This window comes from Mobula hypostoma, chromosome 13 (genome assembly GCF_963921235.1).
Source record: "Mobula hypostoma chromosome 13, sMobHyp1.1, whole genome shotgun sequence".
Lineage (NCBI taxonomy): Eukaryota > Metazoa > Chordata > Chondrichthyes > Myliobatiformes > Myliobatidae > Mobula > Mobula hypostoma.
This window is the reverse complement of record NC_086109.1, coordinates 65,388,335-65,406,683: the sequence shown is the minus strand read 5'-3', so window position 1 is coordinate 65,406,683 and position 18,349 is coordinate 65,388,335. Positions and strand designations below refer to the sequence as shown.

General features: G+C 41.2%; 1 protein-coding gene across 3 annotated transcripts in view; it reads left to right on the top strand.

The window, feature by feature from the left end:
- The window catches only part of adamtsl3 (ADAMTS-like 3), a 760,337-nt gene that overhangs the window by 407 nt on the left and 741,581 nt on the right, over window positions 1-18,349 (top strand). For 2 of the 3 annotated variants that reach the window (XM_063065856.1, XM_063065857.1), the window contains exons 1-2: window positions 6,573-6,883; window positions 7,357-7,445. In XM_063065856.1, the coding sequence (XP_062921926.1) occupies window positions 7,377-7,445 (69 nt within the window). In that variant the 5' untranslated portion in view covers window positions 6,573-6,883; window positions 7,357-7,376. Of the gene's footprint in view, window positions 1-2,524; window positions 2,594-6,572; window positions 6,884-7,356; window positions 7,446-18,349 lie in introns of those variants that run through there. The other variant, XM_063065855.1, reaches the window with a different exon arrangement.

Genomic DNA, 18,349 nt, shown 5'->3' with positions numbered 1-18,349 from the left:
AAGCAGACACATTTGAAGCTATTAATTGTTGGAGATTTTTCATAGCCCTTGTTTAATCGCACCCAGAAATTTGAAGGCAGACTTCGCATGGAGGGTGGAGATGATTAATTAAAATTGATTAACATCCATTACATGATTATCAATTGTTTATCGGCCACAGCTCATCTTGGCACGTGATATTCACGCTCCTAAATGTTTTAAATATAAGTTATCAACCGATGGTAGCATAACTGTGCCATCAAAAGTAGCATTTACACTTGATGAGTAGTTTTCCTCTTTGAGACTCCTTCATGTGAACTTGTGTTTAAAACAGCACAGTGGATGTCTCCCCAGTTCACCATTATTTGCTGATTAAATCCCACCAGGTGTAACAATTAGCAAAATGTTCAACCAGATGCCACAAATGATTCAGAGAACTTGCAAATGATTAAAAATTATTGTTTTCCCTTTCCCGTGCATTTCCACATCCTTAAAGCAGATTATTTGATCAGTGTAAGTGAGGTACATCTTTGTCTGATTGTGTTGACATATGATGAGTATGTTTTAATTGACGTTGAACCTGAGATTCTTTGATTGGGTGGGGGGGGGGAGGTAGGAATACAGGGTTGCCATAACAAAGTTTAAATCTATGTTCTCGGTGAAGTGAAAAGAAACTACCAGACACATAACTTGAAAGCCTTTCATGTTTTGGTCCATGGTGTGTGTGCTGGGCCCTGCCAAAGCTTGTTTCACAGTCCAGCCTTTCCCCTTGTAATATCAGTTAGTCCTGCAAGTTCATATCCAAAAGTTCCCCAGATTCTGATTCCATGACTCTTTTGGGTGATGCATATGAAACCTAAATTCACTTCTGTATGAAGACATCTATCTTTGTAAACACCATTTAGGATTTTTGAGTTATTTCAAATCTATGGTGATTATCTTCCCATTTTTGAAATGAAAAGTTTCTAATCAAAACCATTCATAATATATCTAAGTCTACTGCAACCTTTGTAACTCTGAGAACACTCCCTATTTTCTCAAATAATGAAATTCTCTCATTCCTGATTATCATCAACTTGGTATAAAACTACCCTGAATTGTACACAATAAAATTAGAGATTTGTAAAGATTAACATAAATTCCATGCTTCTGTATTCAGTACCTCTCCTTCAATATTCAAGTACTACAATTACTTAATGACCAGCTTATCAACCTGCCCTACCACCTCTCAGAATTTTGCAATCATGCACAAAGGCCCCACTGTTCTTACAACCTATTCAAAATATTACCACTAAGGATTTCTTCATCAACGAAGCAGTGGCAAATGAGTGTTGACATGATTTTCACAATTTCCATAATATTTCAACAAGATCAAATAGTAAATGAGAACGATGAATGCATTGATTGTATACAGAACCTTGCATGGTGCATGTGTGTATATTATCAAGATGTGTGAATATATTAAGCAACACATACAAAATGCTGGAGGAACTCTGCAGGTCAGGTAGTGCCTTTGGAAATGAGTAAACAGTCGATGTTTCAGGCGGAGACCCTTCTTTGGGACTGGTTCAAGGTTTCGACCAAAAACGTCTAGAGATTTCCATAGGTGTTGCATGACCTGCTGAGTTCCTCCAGCATTTTGTGTGTGTTGCTTTGGATTTCCAGCATCTACAGAATTCCTTGTGTTTGTGAAAATATTATTCTGTTTTTATTTGGTCGGGGGAGCAAGGATTGAAAAATGTGGAAACTGATGGAGATTAGCTCCAGATCATAAAAGCTACTGATCATCATGCTCTTGTCAATAGAAAAGATATTGTTAGTTCCATTGTGATCAACATTATGAATCTCCAGGCACGTTTTTGCCTTGGTGTAAGGACTGCATCTATTTTCACCTAATTTCCAAATGGCCTGGTGCTTTGTTTATTTATTGAGATACAGCGCGGAATGGACCCTTCCAGCCCTTGGAGCAACACCACCCAGCAATCTCCGATTTAATCCTAGCCTTATCACGGGACAGCTCACAATGACCAGTTAACCTACCGATTGTAATGTGGGAGGAAACCGGAGCACCCAGAGGAAACCCATGCAGTCACAAACAGAATTGCAAACTCCTTAAAGGCAGTGGCAGAGTGTTCAATCTGAACATACCATTAGACAATAAGACAAAGGAGCAGAATTCGGCGATTTGGCCCATCGAGTCTGCTCCTCCATTCCATCATGGTTGATTCATTATCTCTCTCAGCCCCATTCTCCTGGCTTCACCCCATAACCTTTGACATCCTTATGAATCAAGAACCTGTCAACCTCCGCTTTAAACATACCCAATAACTTGCCCTCCAGTGCCGTCTCTGAATCCCACAGATCCATAATCGTCTGGCTAAAGAAATTTCTCCTCTACTTGTTTCTATAGGGGCAATCCTTGTATTCTCAGACTGTGCTGTCTGGTCCTAGACTTCTCCACTGTAGAAAACATCCTCTCCATGTCCCCTCTATATAGTCCTTGCATTATTTGAAAGGTTTTATTGAGATTGTCCCTCTCTTACAGAAAACTGGAATGATAATTAAGGACTAAAATTACTAAAATCAATAGTGAAGATGGATAGTTTGTTCTCTGGTAAGTGGTTGTGCATAAATTCAGATATTATGTTTATTTAAAAGAACGTGTGTTATCCTGTATGCTTGACAATGTATATTACAACATAATGCTAAACATGTCCAGCAACTGGAGTCAAGTTCATAGTTCCAGCCAGAATAGGAAAAAAGTTTTAAGTGTTCGGGCCAGAAGGGATAGCTAAGAAATGGATAGCCAGTTGTCTTAGGCATCAATGATTATTAATTTTCATTTGAGGAAGAAAGACAGAGATGGAGAATAGATTGTTTAATCAAGTAGAGCACCCAGTGCCCGTCCCAGTACCTTTGTTTTTTACAGATACTGGGAAAATAATCAGTGATTATAATTAATAAGGATATTTTATTACACAGAAGAAATAGCTTAGTGGGGTATAGCATCCTTGCTGTGATTTATTTCCACACATCCAGACCACTCTGTACTACAAGAATTGCAGTGATGCATCAGAGTAGTTGGTGACAAGTTACAATTCTTAAAGAAGTATATGCCTAAGTTAGCATTGTTGACAGTGCTCGTTTATTCGATGTCTCTATGCAATCTATTTTGTGTCCCCTGTGTTCTAAGTCCAGGTTCAGTAAGATAGCACCTAAGGGTGGATTTTGCATGTTCCTGTGTTTAGGGAGGAAAATCACCCAGGGCTCATCTCCTCTTTGGACAGTGAAAGGAAGATGAAACTTCTAAAGTGGAGCAGCAGATAGAACTGAAATGTGAGTTAGAAAGCATCCCTTGCATCCCATGAATTCACTGCAGCCTAGAACAGTAGGTCCAAAAAATATGGGCATTATTACACGACTCCCCCCCCCCACAGGTGGTGGTGGGAGTTTCTAACGGGGTGATGAAGATGAGGATAAAGGGTGCTCAGTAGCAAGGGGAGCAGTTGAGGGATTACAGGCTCAATTTAAGAAATGAATTACCTTCTATCAGCATTTGAACCTCAGTGCCTCATAATTGATTGCAATGATCATGTAATCATCTCATCTCTTGCTAACCCACCGTTTTCTGAGACTTTGCTCAAGGTGCATTATAATTGTTAAAAAGGAACGGAATACTTCTGTATTTGGCGTGTCATGAGAAATCTGGACTGAAGAGATCTTGATATTTCTGGGCTAGGCCTAGCCCGCGCATTATTGATATTCATTACTGTAGTACGCTGTTAGCTACTACAGTTCCCATGCTGTAATCACACAGTGATGCAGTTCCTGTGAATTAGGGTATGGAGTTCAATGGGGTAAAATTCAGAATTGGCAGTTTTGAATGGTCTTGATCGCATTTCTTTACCATACAGCCCAACCAAAATATCACTGCCCCACTTTATGTGCCTTCAGGCAGAGAGTCAGGTTTTGCCTGAGCTATGGTAACTTTCCCCTTTATTGATTGCAGTGCTTGAGGTTGGGCTTAAACAATAGGCAATTGACTGAGGTCGTTAATCCATCATGAAAATGGCAGAAGCAGATCAAATGAAAAAGAGTGTAGACAGTAGAGGGTGGAGTATCCGAAATATGGATTTATACCAGCACCAAGTAACCAGCAGTAGCTCCATGTGTCTGTTGTGCGAAAAAGTTTTTTCAAGTTAGGAATGAAATCGTACAGGCTCCTTGAACATTTGAAGAGAATACCCTCTGATAAAGCAAACAAGAAATGAAAATAAGAAATGGGCTTATTTTCAGTCACTTCATGAAAACTTCCAGAAAGAGAAAACACTTCAAACATGTTTGCCAGCACTTCACAACAAAACAGTGATGGTTTGTGTGCTTCACACAGTACTTCATTACTCATTGCTAAATCTAGAAAGGCCCGTGTAATTGGAGAAGAACTAATTCTGTTAGCAGTAAGGGAGGTTCCGAGTACAGTTTTGCACAAGTCACCAGACTAAATAATTGAAACGATTCCACATAGAATACCAGATGACTGTCCTCAAGTGTACTGTGTGCACCTGGGTGAGCTGCATAAGACATGTCTGAAAGATTTCAAGATCTTCTCTCGCTCCAAATTCTTCCATGGGTAATAAATCCATTCCTGATTACTTGTGATAAGGAATTAACAGGAAGGATGGTGTAAGAACTGATCAGAATCAGGTATAATATCACTGGCATATGTCATGAAGTTTGTTGTTTTGTGGCAGTAGTACATTGCAATATATAACAACAAAAACTATAAATTTTAATAAGTACATACATAAAAAAAGAAAATTAAGTTAAATAAGTAGTGCAAAAATAGAGAGGGGAAAATACTGAGGTAGTGTTCATGGGTTTATTGTCCATTCAGAAATCTGATGGCAAAGGGGAAGAAGCTGTTGCTGAAGCATTGAGTATGTATCTTCAGGCTCTTGTACAATACCTCCAGCTTGATGGTAGCAATGAGAAGAGGACATGTCTTGGGTGATGGTGGTCCTTAATGATGGATGCTGCCTTTTTGAGGCCCGGATGCTGGGGAGGCTAATGCTCATGATAGAGTTGGTGGAGTTTACAACTTTCTGCAGCTTTTTCCAATCCTGTGCAGTGGCCCCTCTATGCCAGATGGTATGGAACGCTACAAGATGACTTTGAGCTTGAAGCTGAGGTTCAAATAAAGCATATTGCAGAAATAAATCGCTGAATGTTCTTTTGCGCTGTACAAAACGTTCAAGGTGTTCTTTATTGCCTTTCAATATCATACTTAGTGGCAGTGCAGTTGGCCTACTTCTTTCAAAGCAACGACACAGACTGCATTCCTGACCATGGGATTCTGAGACTCCTGTGCGGCTGAGAGGCTGGTATCACTGCACCAAGCCCATCCATGTCATTGAAAGCTGAAAAAGCAATGAAGATGGGAATTGTTCAACTACTAACATACACTCTGATGATGAAATTTGTTTTTACTGTAATCAAATAAAGAAATTATTTTATTTATAACTTTACAAATGCCCTTGTACAGAAAAGCCTACAGAAAAAGTGGTGGATGCAGCCCAGTCCCTCAAAGGTAAAGCCCTCCCCACCGTTGAACATATCTACACAGAGTCCTGTGGCAGGGAGACAACATTAAGGACCCCCACCACCCAGGCTATGCTCTCTTCTCCCTGCTGCCATCAGGATGGAAGTACAGGAGCCTCAAGACCCACACCACCAGGTTTGGGAACAGTTATTACCCTTCAACCATCAGGCTCTTGAACTAGAGGAGATAACTTCACTCATTTTCATTCATCCATCACTGAACTGGACTCAATTCCAAGGACTCTTCATCTCATGTACTAGATATTTATTACTTTTTAAAAAGTATTCCTTTTTTCTCTTTCATTTTGTATTTGCATAGTTGTTTTTTCACACATTGGTTGTCCATCCCGTTGGGTGTGGTCTTTCATTGATTCTATTGTGTTTCTTGTATTTACTGTGATTGCACGCAAGCAAATGAATCTCAGGGTTGTATATAATGATAACCAGTATATATAATTCGATGATACATTTACTTTAAACTAGATTTGAATAATTTTTGCAATTGTCACTGCTTTGAATTTGCAGTTCCTATTTTCTTTCGCTATGTATCGTAAATCAAAACCCTTTATAGCTTTTAATGTAATGGCCAGAAAGTGAGAGGGGGCGCTGGGGATGTGGGCTGGGAGGCAAGGGGGCGGTAACCCAAAAAAGTTTGGGAACCACTGCCCTACAAAGATGCATATCGGTAATTCGTTCAGTTACATAGCCATAATTCCCTGGAAGAATATTTTATTGATTAGCATCAACTCTTGTTGGAAAATAAACCGTGACGAGTGTTGGTTACAAATAACTTCGATCATTGTGGATTTAGTTTTTTAAACTTCAGGTACACCCCCACCCACCCAGCGCGCTGCTTGAAGAGTTAACTGCCTTGCTCCTGAATGTGTCGTTTTGTTGGCGAGCTGTTCCTGATCTGAATATTTTGGCTTCTCACAGAGAAGCTGGAGTCGAGCTGCACTTTCTCCAATACTTCGGAGCTGGCGGGAGGCAAAGGAGGACGGGTCTGTGCGGTAACACCCACCCACCCAACCTCGGGATCCACTCCACCGCTGTACTGTGTGAGCGCACGGTTTGAAGACTCGTCCCGGGACTTCGCAGCTAAACTCGCAGTGCAGTAGAGTCGGTGCAGAGCAACACCGCGTCTCCCCTGATAAGACAGAATCTCCAAGTGACAGTGTGCTGGTGGGAGAATTACTTTTGCACTGTGCATCAATAATTCGGATGCGGCTGCCAGTTTGTAATCTACTCTACGTGAAGTTCCCAAAGTTAATACATTGGTGGGGACAGGTTCTAATTGCATTGAAGGGTAAGATTTTAAATTTCGCGAGATTTGGAAATGGATATCCAGAATATATTGACTTGACGCTTTCTCGGTAGCCGGCTGACGTGAGATTTATTGCTCGAGTTGATGGCTTTTAATCCTGTGCATATTTTGTGTGTTCAGGAAATTTAAATGTTAAATTAATCGGGTTGTTTGCAATACATCAGAAGGTTGGCTGAGCGTTTTGAAACTTCGCGAGTACTTTACAATCTATCTTTGCTTTATTGGTGCAGCGTTATAAACGAACACCTTATGAAAGCGAGAGGGAGCGCTCTTGATTGTTCTACCAGGTTTTGACAGCATATGTATTTTTTTCGCCAATTTAATCATCTGTGTGGTCGGCAAACTCCATGTATGGCAAAAAAAAAGTTTGGCTAGTCATACCTTGTCCGTGCTGCAATTTGGGAGTGAGACAAGCGCGCGTGCGTTTTCTTAAATGTGGTTATGTTTAATTGCAGATTAGTTGGATCCCAGAGTTATGGGTATGAGGATATTCGAGCGGATACTCGTATATATGCTTATAACGTGCGTGTTTCCTATGGTACAGGTAAGACTTCTCCAATTTAGCACCCGTATCCGATCTTTTGTAAAAAAAATACGTGCATTATAACTGCATTTGGGTGTGATTATTTATCACTGGAACACAATGTAAGATACTGATTTACTTGCAAACACGCATTGATTCAAAACATGCAGAAATCAGCTAGTTTCGGTGTCATTGTGCCCGGACAGGTGGTCTGAAGGTCAGCTGTTGTTGCTTTTAACATATAAGCAAGATTGTTAAAAAAAAATAAGAAACACTAGCAAACAAGTGTAGTTTGTGATTTTTCCAAGTGAGGAAAAGCTTAATGCTGGAATTTAAATATGTTACATCTTTTCCAGGATAAAGATAAATCAGGAAATGATAGATTTCCAAAACATCCTCGGAACAACAATACCCTATATTAAGTCATCTCTGGAGAGAGTTGAGTTTAAGGGCTTAGTTAGGTTTGCTGTGCGTTGCCCATCTAATTACTCTCCGATGTCTTGTAGGAACTGCAGCAGGTCACTTGGTCCCTGGAGTCCTTTATTGCCATTTACGTAAACCTTGGCTAATCTTTTGGCCACATTCCAATGAACCACACTTGCTTCATATCCTTAATAAAGTTTTTTAAAAAAAACTATCAATCTCGGATTTAAAATATTTCATTGATCGTCATTTGCAGAATTGTGTTTTTCAACTTTGCAGGAAGAAAAATTTCTCACTTTCAGTCTTACGAAGGCTGGACGTCAATCCTAGAATTCCCCCGCCAGATGTATTACCTTTTCAGTTGTTCCTGCCAATTTCTCTTAATATTATAAAAGCATTAAGTCTTCCCTTAATCTACATTCCAGGGAATAAAACACAATCTGTACAATTTAACACATGATATTATTTGGGCACACCTTTACTGCAGCCACACAGGCTTAATGTATCTTCATTAGGCGTGACGCTCAGGATTGCTCACTGCTCTCTATTTCTAGGCAGGGCTTTGTATGGCTGTCATGTAACTTGTAGCCTTTGCTTTTAACTTGAAATCCAGTGGGCACAGATCCAACAATTCACTTGTTACCTTCTTGTAATTTTGTGTTTTGTTGCGTTTGAGGTGTTGACCATCATTTTGTCATTGGCTAACATGAAGAGGTGGCGTTCCTGTTTAATATAGTTAATTGGGACTCCATCACTGATCCTCCTAGGTACTACTGGGTCTGTTCTGCCTGTTAGGGTCGTCCACCATTATAGTCCTTCTGCTACCCACACAACTTCCAAAGCAGGTGAATTTGATTTAACGAACCATATAATGCTTGAGATGCCCCACACCTTCTGATTGTTTTCCCCAGCTCCTCATTACCCCCCCCCCAGATCCTGTCCCATGTTAGATTTACACCCACAGTAAACTTCTCCAGCTATGTATTCTGAGAGATGGCAATTAGACCAGACAGTGGAAAAGAAAATCCCTGTGACCACTCTGCTATCAGACAGGTCATCCCATCAAAGGTGCTTTACAAATATCTCTGATCAGTCATTTGGAAACAATTGGAAATAATTTCAAGCAGTATTTATAAAAGTTAAGTTATAAACGTTTTTGAATGACATTTAGTCAATGCAAACTAAAAGTAAAAGACAATCCCTTGTCTGTTTAATAAAGGTCACTGAACTCTCTTAACTGAATATAGTTGTGCTGGATGAGCCAGCTTTGGATAGTGTAAGACTGAAGGAGCAGGGAGGAAGTGTGTCTGGGCCCTCGGTTCAGTATGTTATATGGTTTGGTAAGTCTAGGGGTGAAGTTGATGTTCAGCATGTACTGTGGTTCTCTCTAAATTGGATGTCCTTCAGTGTGACCCAGTTCAGTGAATTTGCCTTGGGTTTCATGAACTTCAGCTTTACTTTCCACAGTTATGGGAGACTTTTTGACATGCCTTTAGGGAATCTTTATAAATAACATCCAAATATATCCTTGGCTATTAGTTTAATCACTGATTTTGTGTGAATTAATCAGGTGTACAAGCATGGTGTAACCTTTACAAATCTATGCTGGCTTGTAGTGATCAGGTGATTAGTTTCTCAAGGTGTTCAGTTACCTTAACCTTACTTATAGACTCTGCCCATTTCCTGATAGCAGATGTAAGTCTAATTGGTTTATAATTCTCTGATTTCTCTGTCCCTCTTTCACCTTTCTTAAATAACGAAACATTGGGTCCATTTCCTCATTGTGGAACAGTTGCCAAATCTATTAAACTTGGCATACAACTTACCAATAATCTCCCTTTAATTTTTAAATTGCATTTTTGCTTTAATTTGATGCTTTAGTATCCTGGGATGGATACCACCTGCTTTTGGAGATTTGGCCCTCTTCACTGCCATTATTTTCTTCACTATTATTAATCTGCTTGTAATTTAGTCATGTTTCCTATTCCTGACTCAGTATTAGTTTGCTTGGGGTGTCTAACTGGTAAATTCAGCTGTAGATCCACTACGACTCAGGCCTAGGGGGCCGGCGTTGGGCAAATGTTTTACTGAAATGTTTTAGTGCATTACATATCTGATTTTGTTCAACCTGCGCCTGTTGTAATTTTAAGATTTTGTGCTACTTTGATCTGATGCTGCACACACTCTTTTAGCACCTGCACTTTGCATCGAACGGTGGGAGGTGGCAGCAGCATGTTATAAAACTGACTGCCCACTGTTTTATAACTTGAGTGGCGTGGAGCGTTGCACCCGTGCAATTAATGAATATGCAGGACTCCACACGTGGGTACAGGGATTCTTGAAGGTACCCAGCAGTTTTTGAAGTACAGTTACTTGCAACGCAGGGACGGAATTTAATCACACGGGATTTAGCATTGCTCTCTTCTGTATGGTACTGTGTTACTCTGTAGTGACAGCACTAGGTAATCTTAAATCCAGAGCTGCTTGATTTTGAGGGATGCTAAGACTGATATGATGATTTACTGAGGGGAGGAACTGTAACATTGACTCTTTATTCACAAATTGGTTTAAGTCATAGTCCTATAGCATGGAAATTGTGCTTTCCATCTACTCAGTCTGCACTAAATATCAAACACTCTTCCTGCAATAATCTCATTTTGTTGACAGACCCACAGTAACATTGGCCAATAACATATTGACCCACACTTTTTTGTGGTTGGATGAAATGGAGCCCTTGTAGGAAACCCATTCAGTCATAGAGAAAGGTGCAAACTCTGCTCAAGTACTACCCGGGGTCAGAAGTGAGGCCTGAAACGTCGACTGTACCTCTTCCTAGAGATGCTGCCTGGCCTGCTGCATTCACCAGCAACTTTTATATGTCCAGCTTGTTGGAGTTGTGAGGTAGCAGCCCTAACTCCTGCATCATTGCCATTCAAAGTCAATACTTTGCATTATTTGTAGTTGGATAATACAGTTAAGAAAAAAAACATTTTCAAAGTAATTTTCTAATACTTGTGCAAGTTTAGTTTGCACTGTGAACTGTGATAAATTAGAACTGTGTGTTTAATGAATTGATGCAAAGCTGCAATTGTCTTGCTGAAGTCAGTGTAGTTACCTTTATTTAAAAGAGCTCTAGATAGGAATCCAGTGCTACAAGTGATTAGGAGCTGGAGACAGGCAACATTGTTGTACTGAACTTCTAACACTTGGCCCCTCTGTAACTCTCAGCTAGAAATGCTGTGTTCTCAAATTACCCTTAAAACGCACACTTAAAAAAAAATCTGCAAGTTCTAATTGAAGAATGCATAAGCTGAAGGAATTGAAGTTCTGCATTTACAATACCCAACTTCCAAACTAATAAATTCTGAGGAACCAATCAATCAAGCTAATGCATACTGTGAGGGTAATGCATAGAAAGGAACTTTCTCCACTATGAGTAGCTGAAGCAAACAGAAAATGAGACTCAAAGAAGAATTAAGATGCAGTGGGGAGAAAGTGAAGGTTAAACTGATGGGGTGGATGAAGAAAAGGTGAGAGAACACTGTGTGAAACATGAATGCCACCAAATTTCAGCTGGGCTGAATTACTGGTATGGCGTTATCTAATCTACCTAAGTTGCCTGTAATTTCTTTGCTGATTTTTATCTTTATTTTTCCCTTCCTGTTCATCATTTAATCTGCATAAGAACCAAAGCATGTATGTTTATCTTCATCTATGAAAATATTACTGTAGAAAATATTAAAGTAGATTCATTGCATATTTCTGTCTGGTACCCAGAGACTGAGATGGAAAAGTCCTGCCTCTGCGAGGTATCACAGCAGATGCAGTTTGTAACCCTCTTGCTGCAAAACAGGCTGCGTGACGGTGAAAGAGTCCTAGGAATGGAAAGCTCTTTATTCTAGTGATAGGTGTTTCACTTCGTTTATTGTTCTATATTGTTGTTAACTGTAATACCAAGAAATAGTCTGAATATTTGCCACAATATAGAGTTTTGAAAAACAGAGGAAATCTTTTAATATTGTTTGCTATTTAAATAATTTTGAACTTGTATTGTTAGTATTTTTTTTTGCAGTGGAAGATGTCCCAAGTCTAAGATATTTGAGGTATGACATTGCAATTAGAGGCTGTCTCTGAGTTCCATACTTAAGCAGCATGGTAGTTAGCCTTGCTAGCTCACAGTCCAAGCATCCCTGGTTCAGTGCTGATCTTTCCTGTCAGTGTGGAGTTTCCACATTCTCCCAGTATGGGTTTCTTACCACATCTCAAAGAAGTGCTAATTTGTTAGGGTAATTGCCCCTATTGTAGGTGGGTGTCAGGAGAGTGAGGGAGGTGTTAATGCAGGGGTTCTCAACCTTTTCTGTGCTGTGGACCCCCTGCCATTAACTGAGGGATGGTGGAGCACATGTTGGGAACCCTGTGTTAATGGGTGTATAAAATGGAACAGGTTACAGGGAACTAAGTGGAGAGTGAGATTACTTTTGAGCTTCATAGACTTGATGTACCAAATGGACCTTTGTGTTGTGAGGAGAAAGGAGGTGAGATGTGAGCAGTTGGTGATCTTGGAGATCTGGCAGTGAGGTGAGTCCTCCCTCAGCAATGCATCAACCCTGCTCTGTACCAGCCTCACTCAGAGCTGCATAGTCAGAGTGTGGGTTTAAAAAAAAGTGAAGTTCCTCTGCACGCTACGTTTGATACGTTGAGCGCAACCTTGCTGTTTGTTTTATGAGGCCGAGTCGCTAGTTTGATGCTCAACCCAGCACAGAGGGAAAGTGCACAAGGAGCCAGCTGGATTCGAACCGGGGACCACTCACCCCAATGTCCGGTGCGGATGCCACTACTCCACCGGAGTGTAGAAATCAGTCAGTTTATTATCAAAGTACGTTTATGTCACCATCTACTACCTTGGGATTCATTTTCTTACAGATAGGACAAGAAAATAAGGAAGTATGAAAAACTTTAGATAAAGACTGGCAAACAAGAAGTTACAAAAAGAAATAATCTTAATATTCTTGCAATTAAAGTAATGATTAGGCTGTAATAGAATCATGGTCAACATCTGTAGCTCCTTTGTATAGGCGATATTAATGTTATTAGGGAGGTTTTGATGGAATGATGGATCAAATTAAACACAGATGATGTGATTACTGCAGCATCTGGGTGAATGACAATACTTACATGGTTTCAGCTTTTTTTCCTATTATTGATCTCCGTCGCTGTTCCCTTTTTTTCCTGATCATAAGAATATCCTAAGGAAGTTGTTATTTTTTCTCAATGTATTTTTGCTTGAAACAACACTTCTAAATTTACACAACTATTTTAAGTGAAAGGCATTTGCCACTTCAAATATGAAGGATGTTTTCAATTCCATGGAAGTGCAGTAGCACCCACTAGATGTGTAAAGTTTGATTATATATGGTTTATCTTAAATTTCTTTCAGGAGAAATGTTTGTTGATGTGAAATACTTTTGGGTTGTTGGCTTCTTGCTTGTAAATTCCGGAAACAGCAGGAACTCATTAAAATGAATGTGTATTGGACCTCATACGCATCATTTAAAACTATAAACTTTAGCTATTCTTTTGGTAATGTTAATGATTAGCTATTTATTGAAGTGGCACTCAGATGAATCTTTAGTTGTAATATAGTTTTCAATTTCCTTCCAACTGTTTGGCTTGTTTAAAATGTGCATGCCTGAGGCAGATGTAATAGCACCAGGGGAATTTTGCCTTGCATCTGATATGATGATAACGTCACTGTGATAGTCACCAAAATTCCAGGCTATGGAAGTAGTTCTACTTTGATTCCTTCACACATTTCAGTAGCAACCTGAGAAAGACAGCCATGGAAGAGAAAAGTAACATCAGATACTTGTACACCTATAGACTCTAGTCAGTGTTCTTTTTTGAAGAATCAGTACTTCAAAAATGCAATATTAAATATCAGTGCGCACAATAGTGTAACTTAAACCTGCATTTACCCTGTGCTGTGCAAACTGGTCTTTTCTCCAGTGTTTGGATATCTTGTACTGTGGCTCACATCTGAGGATTGAATTGTTTAGAACTGTGGTGCATTGTGATTTTTTTTTGCTGTTATTTGGCTAGCTGATTGCAGTAACGTTCGAAGTCTACCTAACCTAAGTTGCCCAGACTGATTTTTGATGAATTTGAGGATGTTGGTAATTCATTCCAGGGAAGGATTTAATGAATGAATTGTTCAAGACTAGAAGATACAGGAGCAGAAAACGGTCACTTGACCCATCAGATATGCTCCACTGTTTCATCATGGCTGATCTATTTTCCCTCTCAGCCCCAGTCTCCGGCCTTCTCCCCATATTCCTTCACGCCCTGACTAACCAAGAATCTATCAGCCTCTGCCTTAAATATACCCAATGACTTGGCTGCTACAGCTGCCTGTGGCAATAAATTCCACAGATACACCAGTCCCTGCCTAAAGAAATTCCCGCTCATCCCTGTTCTAATAGGTAGATACACTTTATTGATCCCATTGGAAATTAGAGTCATAGTGGTATCACAAGTGCACAGAGACATAGAATAAAAAATAAGTTACCACAAGCAACCTAACAGGAGGGGTCCTCACTTCCCCGGCTATAGGTTGGCTCATTATAGAGCCTAATGGCCAAGGGTAAGAATGACTTCATGTAGCACTCTTTGAAGCAGCACCGTTGCCTTAGTCTAAATTATTAAAGGTGCTCCTCTGATCAGTCAAGGTGGCATGCAGAGGGTGAGAAACATTGTCCAGAATTGCCAGGATTTTCTGTGGGGTCCTTTGTCCTACCACAGCCTACAGTGTGTCCAGTTTTACTCCTATAACAGAACCAGACTTCCTAATCAGTTTATTGAGCCTGTTGGCATCACCTGTATTGATACCATTGCCCCAGCACACCACCACATAGAAGATTGTATGGACAACAACAGACTGGTAGAACATGTGAAGGAAAGGCCTGCATACTTCAAAGAACCTCGGTCTCCTCAGGAAGTAGAGGCAACTCTGATGCTCTGTGTTGGTGTTCTACTCAAATCTGTCATCCAGGTGCACCCCCAGGTACTTGTAGGTCCTCGCCACATCCACATCCTCACAATCATTAGATATAGAGAGCAGTGCAGGCACAGTCTTCCTAAAGTCCATCACCATCTCCTTTGTCTTACTAATGTTGAGCTGCAGATGATTCAGCTTGCATGATTTGCCAAAGTCCTCCACCAGGGCCCTGTATTCATCCTCCCATCCTCCCTTTATACACCCAACTATTGCTGAGTCATCAGAGAATTTCTGCAGATGACGTGACTCAGTGTTGTATCTAAAGTCCGAAGTATACAGGCTAAACAGGAAAGGAGCCAATACAGTCCCCTGTGGGGCCCCAGTGTTGCTTATAACCATGTCTGACACACAGCTCTGAAGCCGCACATACTGTGGTCTGTCAGTCAGGTAGTCCATTATCCTAGATACAATGGAAGTGCCAGTCTGCATTGATCAGAGCCTTCCCACCAGCAATGAGGTCTGTGTGGTATTGAGGACACTTGAGAAATCAAAAAACACGATCCTCACAGTGCTGCCCTGCTTATCCGAATGGGAGAAGGCTCTGTTCAGCAGGTAGATGACAGCATCATCAACTCCAATGTGCTCCTAGTAGGCAAACTGCAGAGGATCAGGGGCTGATCTGACCAGGGGTGAGAGGTTAGCCAGGACCAGCCTCTCTGGAGTCTTCATGATGTGTCGGTTCAGGGCCACTGGACGGTAGTCATTCAATACTATCAGTTGGCCCTTCTTGGGTACTGGAACCACACAGGATGTTTTCCACATAGTCGAGACTCAATTTGAAAATGCACTGGAGAACTCTACACAGCTGCTCAGCACACTCCTTCAGGACCTCTGGGTTCACACCATCCGGTCCCAATGCTTTGCCGTGTCCAAGTTCCCCAGAGCCCTTCTCCCTGGCTCAGTAGTGAAAGTAAGTGCATGATGGCTGGGGGGGTTGATGGAAGGTGGGGGCTGGGGAGGTGAAGATTGGGACGATAGAAGTTGGAGCTACAGATGTTGACCATGATCCTACTACAGTCTAATCATTGCTTCAAGAGGGGAAAAAATTAACAGTGGAACTACTCAGCAGGCAAAACAGCATCTGAAGGGAGGAAGCTGACCAGAGTTAATGCAGTTGGATCTGGCCCATTTCCCATGGTTTCTGTCTGTCTACATTTGCTTGGCTCAGAAGTGGAGGGTAGATTGAGCTGAGCAATTGCACCTAAAAGTCATCTGGTAATATCTGGATGAGTAAACCACAGAGGCCTTGCTACTCTGGCCCAGAATATTTAGATTGGTGCAGTAGTTTGCTCTTCTATGAAGCTATTTTATAGTTCTCTCTGCCTTGTATTCACTCTGAGAGTTATCATCATGTGGAATTCCTGCATTTGTGTAAAACAAGGGTCCAGTCTTGCTTACCTTCTGTCAGCTGTTGTCTAGAGAGCTAAATATGGATTCTCTTGGAGGTTGTCTTGTCTCTGATTTCTGTACCAGTCAAAGTTGAATGTAAGTCATCTGATATCCTGATTCACCCCTGAGGTCAGTAGTTCAAGTTTAATTGTCACTCAACCATACATGCATTCCCATGAATGTAGCCAAATGAGGCGGCATTACTCTGGAGCCAAAGTGCAAAAGACAATACCAATAATCATACACAGCACAGGGCACAGATAAGATATCAGTAAAATACAGGCACACAGACCAATATAGTTCAAGACCCCGAGTCTATGAATGTTGCAGCAGTCTGCAGTCAAACACAATACAGCTTTTCTTCTGCTGAGTGAACATGGGGTGGCAGCATTGACTCCAGCTTGGTTGCTATGCCGTACCGCCTCCAATGGAGCGCACCAACTCCGACACGCCTCTCCTGGGCGGCTGTAAACTGGCGACTCTGCAGCTTGAGGCCCATCCTCACTCTGACCAATACCATGCACCTCCATTTGAAATGGAGTTCAAAGTGGGAGCACAAATTTGAATGGATAGGTTCAATGCACTTCATATCTGGCCCCTCAGCTTTATGACTAGGCATAATAGAACTACTGACACAAGTAAGCAGAGATAACTTGTTTATTTGTCTTTATTTTTACTTTATTCTAGGACCCCAAAGTGCTAATAGGTAAATGTGTTGTTTTCGTTTGATATGCAATCTGATTTAGTATCAGAAAGAAAGCAGGCTGTTGAAAGACCATCATGAGATTCGGAGATGGGGTGTCTGGATTTGCCACCAGAGGTCCAGTTGCCACTTCGCCTGCAGGAGCCAGCCCAGCGGCCTCATTGGTCTTGCAAGGCCAAAGGTGTGGGGTGAAGCACTGATAGGCACTCATCAGTGGATGGCTTCATAAAGTGATAGAACTCTAAGCAGAGTTTGGTTCTATTTGGACTCATCACACCGTCCCGCTCTGGTACATGTCCTTACTGGCTCCATCACCTCCGCCTCTACCACCCAATTCCAGCAGTGAATTTACAATCACTGCTTCTCCTGGTAGAAAAGTATATGTAATCTCCTCTCTATTCATACTATTATCCTAAGGGCTACCTGTAGGGAGTTTGTATGTTCTCCACGTGACCATGGTAGTTTCCTCCGGGTGCTCTGATTTCCTCCCGTACAAAGGTGTACTGGTTGGTAGGTTAATTAGTCATTGTAATTTGTCCTGTGATTAGGCTGGGATTAAATTGGGGGATTGCTGGGTGGCATGGCTTGAAGGGCAGGAAGGGCCTCTTCTGTGCTGTGTCTCAGTAAATAAAAATAAAATACATTTCCCTCTACTAATTTTAAACTTTAAAAAAAATTTTCTTCTTGGGTTAATGCTGTTGAGGGCAGATTGAAAATGTATTGCCCTTTCCCAATTACCTTTGAAAAGGTGCTAGCAGTGAGTTGCCTTCGTGAAACTCTCCCATCCTTCTAATGAAGGGTCGCTATCAGTTGTCATGAATTTCAGCATGGCGGGAAGTATAGGGCTGGCAGTGTATCTCCCAGTTCAGATGGTGTGCAACTTAGGACAGGTTTGGTTATCATTGGAACTGTTGGTTCAGTGTGAAGCTGATGTATTGGTGTTCAAGAGACTGCATGTTTCTGGTGGTGCGTGTTGTGTCAAATTGGCGAGCTCCAGCTTTATGGATGTCTGAGTTCCTCAGTTGCTGGCACTACACTTGGAGAGTCGTAGTCAGATGGGATAGAAAGAGATGATTCTTCCTCCTGAATACTGCACAGAACAGGCCATTCTGGCTCTGTGAGCCACGCTGCCCAGCAATCCCCTGATTTAACCCTAGCATAATCACAGCATAATTTACAATGACCAATTAACTTAATAACCAGAAACCGGAGCACCTTTAGGAAACCCACGTAGTCACGGGGAACAGTGGGGCAGACGTACAGACTCCTCACAGACAGTGGTGGGAATTGAACCTGGGTCGCTGTTGCTGTTGAACATTGTGCTAACCACTAAGCTGCCGTGCAGCCCCATTCTGA